Source organism: Priapulus caudatus, unplaced genomic scaffold, assembly GCF_000485595.1.
Source record: "Priapulus caudatus unplaced genomic scaffold, Priapulus_caudatus-5.0.1 Scaffold770, whole genome shotgun sequence".
NCBI lineage: Eukaryota > Metazoa > Priapulida > Priapulimorpha > Priapulimorphida > Priapulidae > Priapulus > Priapulus caudatus.
Window position 1 is genome coordinate 140,243 of NW_014577831.1, and position 10,083 is coordinate 150,325.

The 10,083-nt window shown below is 48.8% G+C and overlaps 1 protein-coding gene across 1 annotated transcript in view; it reads left to right on the forward strand.

Moving 5' to 3' along the window:
- LOC106813425 (snurportin-1-like) overlaps positions 1-5,336 on the forward strand; it is a gene marked incomplete at its 3' end in the record, with an annotated part of 38,046 nt that extends 32,710 nt beyond the window's left edge. Inside the window, exons 9-12 of the mRNA XM_014817558.1 lie at positions 3,324-3,360; positions 4,414-4,612; positions 4,823-4,898; positions 5,143-5,336. Of these exons, the coding sequence (XP_014673044.1) occupies positions 3,324-3,360; positions 4,414-4,612; positions 4,823-4,898; positions 5,143-5,336 (506 nt within the window). The remainder of the gene's footprint in view (positions 1-3,323; positions 3,361-4,413; positions 4,613-4,822; positions 4,899-5,142) is intronic.
- Positions 5,337-10,083: the final 4,747 nt, after the last annotated feature.

Sequence of the window (10,083 nt, forward strand, 5' to 3'; positions counted from 1 at the left end):
AATCTTCCTGGATTCTCGATCCGATTGCAGGACTCAGGATTCCGCACATACACGGGGCATGCAGCTGCAGCGTGCAAAACTTCCGCGCGCCTCTGTTAATTAGAGTGTCTTTAACGCTCCAGCGAGCGAAGTAATTAAGAGATGCGATGAGGAGGGAGGCGAGATGCAGAGCGAGAGTTAGAGGGTGATGTGCTGCTACGCTGTCTCACCCGCTGGTCTGGCCGCCCACGTCCTCCGGGTCTCCCTGGTGAACGATGGGGAGGAGCACGTAGACGCGTCATGATCATGACGCCACAGGTGAAACACTCATGGTGGCTGCGTTGGTCCCGTGTACATTATATAGATCTATATCACCGAATATATTTATAGATTATATAATATGTAGTATATGTACTAGTTATATATATATATATATATATAGATATATATAATATATATCAGTGGCCTGGTACCCGGGATTCAAAAAGACACCTCAGCTGTTTTGCAGGTGTCTAGCATCATCGCTATACCAGCAGCCATCAGATTGTTACGCGGACGCGAAACGTAGTAGTGGCGAAAAGTCGAGGGGGTGGGAGGTGACTGTTTCACCCACACCAATCTCGTATCTGTCTAATATTAAACGGTTAACTGGGCGATACTGGCCCACGGTCAACTGTCAATAACATGGCGCCACGTGCTTTACTACCCCCCCCCACACACGCACACACACACACACACACAAACAACACACACACGCACGCACGCACGCCGCACACCACTACACACACACACAACAAAATACGCGCACGCGCCACCCACGCACGCAGCACACACACACACACACACCACACACACACCCACACACCACACTGCAACACAGACACCACGCACACGCACACACACACACGACGCGCGCGCGCACACACCACACACACAAACACACACACACACAACACGCAGGCGCCGCACACACACACACACCGCGCGACGTCACGCACGCACGCACGCACGCACCACGCACACACACCATACACCACACACACCACACACACACACACACACACACTGACACATACGCCACACGCACACACACCACACACACACACACACACACACACACATCCACACACATCTGACAATACGCACAAACACACACACACAACACACACAACACACACGAACACACACACACACAACACGTGCTGGCGCCACTCTCGATCACACACACACACACACACACACACCAAACGCACACACAGCAGCACACACACACCACACACACGACACACACACACACACACACACACACCACTTCACACTCACACAACTTCAGCCATCTTCCCCCCAGGCAACGTGTGTTTGCTACGCCTCTGCCACTCAAGCATCGCGACTGCGCGACCAGGTCAAACACCGTTGGCAATCAGTCCAATCGGCAGTTGCGCGCGTGATTTCTGTTAGCAATATCTGTATTTTCCAATCAGTCCTAATCACCGGTGCTGGCTGTCGCGCGTGTGCAGCAAATGTTGGGCACGAGAATAACCGCTGGCACGGCGTTTGCATTAGCGGGATGAGGTCCATTAAAAGCGGCATTTTGCAGCTGAGGGGGCACACGGAGGTGGTGCACCTTAATTTTTTTTTGCTTCACGATTGATGTGGTCTGAGAAAGAGAGGAGAGAGAGAGAGAGAAGAGATCTAAGGTAGCTGAAGGAGAAACGGTTCGCGTTTAAAGAGTCGTCAGTCGTGGGCGCCTTCGTAGTACACAAACGAGCGCGAGCAAACTGCAAGGCACTAATTGAAGGTCTAGTCTCGCACCCCCAGGGGTTGAGGGAGAGGATATGGTTGGCTTGTTCGGGGTTTTGATAGGATGCCGTCTAACACTTGACATATATATATATATATATATATATATATATATATATATAATATATATATATATATATATTACATATTCATTATATATAACTGAGAATTGGTTTAATAAAGGCGTATAAAACGGTATGGAACGTTGCGTGTTTTTCTGTCTGAAACGCATTGTCTGATGGATGAATTGTTTATATTTCGCCGAATCAACAGTGCGGTTGAAAGTAAAACCAAATCGCAAGATGCAGAAAGCGAGAGGTGCTAAACATGCCAACAGTCGCCGTGAGCGGCACCGGGGTGGGCAGGCAGCGCGGATGAAAAGGCTTGAAAGAAGCTATAGACCGGTAGTAGCTGTGGCGGAAAATTCTGAGTTGGCACTTTGAATGCAGCTCTCTCTCTCACTCTCTTGCTCTCCTTCCGCCCCTCTGCTGCTCTCTCACACTCTCTTGCCTTCTCTTCCGCCCCTCTCTCTCCCTCCTTTCTTTCTCTCGCGCGCTCTCTCTCTTCTCTCTCTCTCCTTCGGCGCGCCGCGCTTTCTTCTCTCTCTCTCTCATCTCTCTCTCTCTCTCTTTCGGCTCTCTCTTTCTCTTGCGCTCTCTGGTTTTCTGCTTTCGCTCTCTCTTTCTCTTTCGCCTCTTTCTCTTTCTCTCGCCGCTCTCTTTCTCTCTTTCGCTCTTTTCTCTTTCTCTCTCGCGTGCGTTATAAACATTGACAAGCTCGAGCCCTGTCAGTGCAACACAACATTTTCGGTGACGGCGCGATGAGACCGCTCACTGACCCTACGTATTGGTCTTAGTGGGGTGGAATGAAGCGAGGGCGCGGTCGTCGGGCTGCAATCACCATAGATCACCAAATAAATAATAATAATAATAATAATAATAATTAAAATAATAACAACAGCAACGATCAATAATACATAATAATGGTGTATTTAATTGAATAATAACACATTACATCAATAATTGCATCCAGAATAATAATAATAATAATAATTTAATACATACCAACAACAACCGACAAACAACAACAACAACAACAACAACAAAACATAAAAAAAGAAAAAAAGACAATAAACAACAACACCACAACCACCAACAACGAACACATAACAATATATAACGACAGTCTGCTTACTCAAGCCTAGCGGCGTGACGGATTCCTGGTCTACCACATAGCGGCACTCACTACACGTTCGGACCGCACCGCGCTGTGGCATGCGCTGAAGCGGCCTACATGAATGAGAACTGCTGCGAGTAAGCGGTGCCGGAGAAGCATCGGGCGCGGCATGCCGCCGCACTACGCCAACCTCGGCAGCACATAGGCCGATTGGGAGCGGAAGAGAGGCAGAGACAGCGCCGGGAAAACGCGGAAAGCACAGGGGCGGTTCCGGGACAACAGGCTTGGGCGACAACAGGTTGGGCGGCGACAACAGCGGTGTTGACGGCACAACAGGGTGCGCGACAACAGGGTTGCGCCGACAACAGGGCCACAGGCGGCGATAGCGCGAGGAGATGGCCGATGGTATGGTCATGATGGCCTGTTGTCCCGTCGGCGGGGGAGCGGGGGGTTCTAGCATTGCGGGTTTGAGTGGAATTCGCCACCAAATACATGGGCAGCAAGTGTATGTTTTTACTCGTTCGACCATTGGTACACTCAGTGTATGTACACTAATCGTAATGCGCGTCAAGTGTACTGTCGACCTGAATGAATGCTACACTATGTGGTATGTACCGAAGTGAATGCTACACTAAGCTTATGTATACAAAGTAAAATGCACACCAAATGTATGTACATAAGTGATGGAACGCAAGTCGTAGGCGAAAAATGGGTAATGCGGTAAGTGTATGGTAAATAATATATACCCCAAGCTGAATGTACACTATGTGTATGTGAAAATAAGTGAATGCACGTCAAGTGTTGATGTAGGGCCTACACAGATATTTTTTACCCCAAGTGAGTGTACACTTAAGTAAGATGGACACTAAGTGCTCATGTTCGCAGTGAGTGTATATTAGGTGTACGTATGTGCGCCAAGGCCATCGGTCACAACGTGTGATACCTGCACGCCGTCTGGACACTGCCGAGAGTTGACAGGAAACACTGCACGTCTTGCACTCGTGACACGGGACACGGGGCCTACGCGGCCTTGACCACGGCGGACACGGTGCCCACGACGCCCGTGACACGCGTGACACGACGCCGTGACCAAGCGGGGACAGCCAGTGCCCACGACGCCTGACACGGGACACTGGTGCCCGACGAAGCCGTACACTAGCGACACGCCGTGCTACGACGCCTGACACGGGGACACAGTGCCCACGACGCCGCGTTGTGACACGGGGACACAGTGCCACGACGGCCGAACACGGGGACACCGGCCCACGACGCAATCGTAACACGGGGACACGGGTGCCCCACGACGCCAGACGCAAAGCGTGACCGTGACACAGCTGGCCACGACCGCTGTGACACGTGACACAGTGCCCACGGACGCCGTAACACGGGACACAGTGGCCCCACGGACGCGTGAACACGGGGACACAGTGCCCACGACGCTGTGACACGGTGACACAGTGCCCACGACGCCGTAACACGGGGACACGGTGCCCACGACGCCGTAACACGGGGACACGGTGCCCTCGACGCACGTGACACGGGGACACGGTCCCACGACGGCCGTAACACGGGACACGGTGCCCACTCGACGCCGTACGTAACACTGGGGACACGTGCCCTCGACGCGCGTGACCAGGGAGCACAGTGTCCACGACACGTGTGACACGGTGGACACAGTGCGCACGACGCCTAACACGGGGACACAATGCCCTCGACGCAAACGTGCACACAGCGACACAAGTGACCAACGACGCTGTGACACGTGACACAGTGCCTCAACGACGCTGTGACACGGTGACAACAGTGCCCACGACGCCTACGGGACACGGTGACACGGTGCCCACGACGCTGTGACACGGTGACACAGTGCCCACGACGTCGTGACACGGGGACACAGTGCCCACGACGCAGGATGACACTGGCTGAACCAGTGCCACGGTGCCGTAAGCACAGGGGGACAGAGTGTCCAGCACGCGTGGACACGCGGGACACCTAGTCGTCCAGCGACGCACGGGACATTGCGGCGACCACAGTGGACAGGAGCGCCGTTGACACGGTGACAGTGTTCCACGGCGCTGCGGACACGTGGACACAGTGGTCCACGACGCCGTTGCACGGAAGAAACGGTGACACGACGCGCGTGGCACGGTTGAAACACATTGCTCACGACGCCGCTGACACCTGCAGGACACAGTGACCACGACGCCGTGACACGGGGACACAGTGTCCACGACGCCGTGACACGGGGACACAGTGCCCACGACGCCGTGGCACGGGAACACGGTGCCCACGACGCTGTTATCAACGATCCAGGCTTGACCTCAGAACTTCAGAGACGTTGCCGTGTGCTATTCATAGACGCATCGACGCAGCTCGGTGCGGTAGGCGGTTTCACGTACGTACGTAACGTACATTTTATAACGAGTTTGTGGAGCAGAAACATTTGCAGGCGCGTGCAGTCTCGCGTGTTTCTGCCTGCACGGGTTGTGCGACTTACGTCAGCTGTCTCTGTTGGTAAATGTCAAATTATTTTGCTCTCTCCACTCTCACGCGCGCGCTCTTTCTCTCTCTCTCTAGCTCACTCTCCCTCGCTCTCTCACGCTATCTCTCGCTATCTCTCTCTCTCTCTCCCTCTCTTTCGCTCTTTCTCTCCCCCTCTCTCTCTCTTATCTCTAGAAATGTACGGTTCCTTATGGAATGCTAGAGCTAAGCGAATCTCGTGCGTGCCGTGCAATCGAACGCATTCGGAGAGAGAAAAAAACGCGTGGATCTATTGTACAGTTTTTTACTCTTCGTCAAATTAAAAACGAGCTGGAACTGCATAGGTAGCGGCATTGCCCTTTTCTAAGCATAATTCTAGTTGTAGGATGATAGAATAATTACGACGTAAATTACGAACAAATTTCGTGAATTTCGTGAACATGTGGCAATTATATGAAAATCGCTTTTGCTCGTCTCGGTTTCGAATCTAATTGACATGCTACGTTTTATTGAGCTGTGTATAGTGAAGCTTATGTTAGTGTTGCATATCCATAGACCCGCTTAGCCTCACAGTATTTAAGAACATGTACGAGTTCGTGTGTGCGGATTTATTTTTAGCATTCTGGCATTCATTATCGTGGACGTGGCATTTGCAGTAGCATATAACGTTATAATTCGTGCATTTATTATAATTCGTATATGCTATCATGACTCGTTATGATTTTCGTTATTTTAGTTTTGTCTTCAATTATTTTAAGTCATGCGCGGACGTTCGTCAACGTATGAGATCTTCGAACATGGCAACTTATTGCCTTCCTGGTAACACTTCAGGAACAACCTCATCCTTCTGGGTTATACACAATCCGATTTCTCATTGCTTTTGGGTAGCGTAAACGTAAACTCGTGCAGATGTTGATCACGTTCACTGTGAGAACGTCCTGTATTATGCAAATGTCTCAAGGATTGGCCTGTGATTTATAAATGATAGCAAAACGTCTTCTATTATGCAAATGTCTCTAGGATTGGCCTGTGATTATAAATGATATAGCAAAACGTCCTATATTGTGCAAATGTCTCTACGATTGACCTGTGATTTATAAATGATAGCAAAACGTCCTATATTGTGCAAATTTCTCTAGAATTGGCCTGTGATTTATAAATGGTAGAAAAACGTTCTATATTGTACAAATGTCTCTACGATTGACCTGTGATTTATAAAGGATAGCAAAACGTCCTATATTGTGCAAATGTCTTTACGAAGGTAAAAACTCAGTGTCCACTGCGTCTTTTACTCCCCTTGAACTAATGAGCCTGTGAGCTATGGCAATGTTTTTTGTTTTATGGTTGATTTATCACATATAACATTCGATTTTATGCACATATAACATTTGATTTATTGCATATAACATTTGATTTATCGCATATAATATTTGATTATTTAAATCATATGTTATATGCAATAAATCGACATAATTCCCTGGCAAATACAATTGCATCATTTGATACCATGCCTGTTAAATTCGATTGTATTAAGGGCATTTACTGTTTTAAATGTTCACATTATGTTGATTTGATTTTATATCAGAAAAGAGAATCACAACCATTCGCAATCCTGGCATCAAACCATTCGTTTTTGGAATCAAACCATTCAATTATGGAATAGAATCGTTCGATTTTGGAATCAAATTGTTGATTTTTGTATAAATTTCAAGGATCGAATGGTTCGATTCGAAGATCGAATGATTTCGATTCCAAAATCAAACGATTCGAACTTTTCGACTGAAATTTATACCGGACCCACGTTTCCGACTCTAGTGTCATCTATGAACAAACTTGAGCAAACGGGCCTAGTTTAACTTGGAGCTTTTTACATTATGATAATTAATAAAATTCTAATAAGTATTAAGCTCATAATAAGAGGAGATATCAAATAATCATGTACAATCTATTCTTAGCATTTGAGTTTGTAGTTTAGATGTAGGATTTTGAACAATGTTTATGTGCACACTCTAAAGTGCTTCATGAATTCCCGCGCTCGCACGCGCACCCTTTCGTCACAAGAGAATGTGCGAAGCAATAGAACTAGAATAGAACTTCTATTCTAGTTCTATGGTGCGAAAACGTCTGTTCCGTTCGTCAGGGTTGCACAGCGTAGAAGGAGAGCGAACTCGTGCTGCTCAGCAGCCGATCTCCAGGACAAACTGCATGCAGCGCCCCCTTCCCACACTGCAGGATATAGAATTGAGCCAGAGCGAGAGCGCCATCTGTCGTGGAGTTTTGTCTCAGGAAACAACGATCGCGCGCCGTCTAGCGACAACTTTAATCGCCCCGCGATTATTTGCTGAGGATTGTTATTACTGGCGGCCTAGGAGGGAAGCAAAGAATGTGCAGGCGGCGGGTCCTAATATAAGTTCGCCACCCTATGTAGATGTGATACAAGAAAAAACAAAATAGACTCGGGCTGCTTAAAAAATTCAATAAGTGCATTTGACAAATTTCTTCTTTTTATCTCAATTAAACGTATGATATCTTGGGTAATCATGGGTCACAAAATCATTTTGGTGCATTTCATTATAATCAGTATAAGACGTACGATATATTTGTGGACAAAGTCATTTTATTACATAAAAAAAGAAACCAACATTTAGTCTAAAATCGACCAACATTTAGTCTAAAATCAACCAAAAATGTAAACTTTCTGTACTTTTGACTTCAATACCGCACAACTACATATATCGCAATAGAAAAGAAAAAAAGTTCGGCAGCATGCATATTCATGGCTTACACAAATAACAATTCTCACAAAGAAGCCCCACATTAAAAGTATAATAAAACAAAATTACAAAAATGGAAATGGAAATAATTAATATTGTGCATTCTTGCGGGCCAGCGCGTGAGCAGATGAGACGCCTCGATCGCTCCCTCCCTCTCTCCCTCCCCTCCCTCCCTCCCTCTCTTACTCACTTACCACCTCAACCCCCTCCCTCCCTCGCCCTCTCACTCACTCACCACTTCGATTCCTCCCCCCTCCCTCCCCCCCCTCCCTCCCTCCCTCCCTCCTCCCTCCTTCCCTCCCTCCCTCCCTCCCTCCCTCCTCTCTCACTTACTCACTTACCACCTCGACAACCCTCCCTCCTCCCTCACCACCTTCTCCCCCTTCTCCTCCGCCACCTCCTCCCCCTCCTCCTCCACCACCTTCTCCCCCTCCTCTACCTCCTCCCCCTTCTTCCCCTTCTCTTTCCCTACCACCTCTTCCCCCTTCTTCTTCACCACTTTCTCCCCCTCCTCTACTTCCTCCACATTCTCCCACTCTCCTCTACCTCCTCCACCTTCTCCCACCATCCTCTACATCCTCCCTCTTCTACCTTCTCCCATTCTCTACCTCCTCTCTCCCCTATCTCCCCACTCCTCGTCCTCCTCCACCACATTCTCCCCCTCATCTACCTCCTCCCTCCTTTACCTTCTCTCCCTCCTTCTTCACCACGTTCTCCCCCTCCTATACCTCCTCCGTCTTCTCCCACCATCCTCTACCTACTCCCTCTTCTACCTTCTCCCTCTCCTCTACCTCCCCCACCTTCTCCCACTATCCTCGACCTCCTCCCTCTTCTACCTTCTCCCCTTCCACTACCTCTTCTCTCCCCTATCTCCCAACTCCCCCTCCCCTCCACCACATTCTCTCCCTCCTCTACCTCCTTCCTACTCTACCTCTTCTACCTCCTAACCTTCTTCCCCCACTACCTTCTACCCTCCTCCTCGACCACCTTCTACTCTCCTCCTCGACCTCCTTCCTGTACCCTTTTTCTACCTTTTTCCTGTCCCTTTTTTCTACCTCCTCCTCTTCTCCCCTTCCTCCTCCTCCACTACCTTTTCCCTCGTCCTCGACCTCTTCTACCTCCACCCTTTCTCCCCTCCTCCTCTCCCACTACCTTCTCCCTCGTCCTGTACCGTCTCTCTTTTCTCCTGTACCACCTTATCCCCTCCTCATATACCTCGCCCCTCTTCCTCTATTTTCTTCCTTGCTCATACATATTAACTCCTTGGCCTTTCAACATGTATAAAATAAAAAATAAAAAAAAATAAAAAATTCTATGATAGAGCTCAGTGGTCAAGGCTATCAGTTAACTTCTGCTTGCGTGTGCACTGCGAATTCACCGCGGTGCGAATAAGAACACATTTTCTGTTATCCGCACCGCCGCGGTGCGAATAACCACTACGGTATTTTTTGTATTATGTAGATCCCTCCTGCACTCACCGCATCGAACCATGCGATTCTGAATCGCATTATTCGATCCGTGAATCGAAGCATTCGATCCGTGAATGTTATTTGTAATAAAATCAACCATAAAACAAAAAATTGAATTATGAAACAAAATACATGCCATAGTGAGAGTCCAGTCTGCTGTAGGCTTAGGGTTAGAGGTGATGGTAAATGTGCGTGTGTCGCAAGTTGGGCTTTGTTGGCATTACCTAGTATGTGCGCGTGTGTGTGTGCGTGCGTGTGCGTGTGCGTATGTGTGTGTGTGCGTGTGTGCGTGCGTGCGTGTGTGCGTGCGTTCGTGCGTGCGTGCGTGCGTGTGTGTGTGTGCGCACATGTGTGTGTGTGCGTGCGGGCGTGCGTGCGTGCGTGCGTGTGTGTGTGTGCGCACA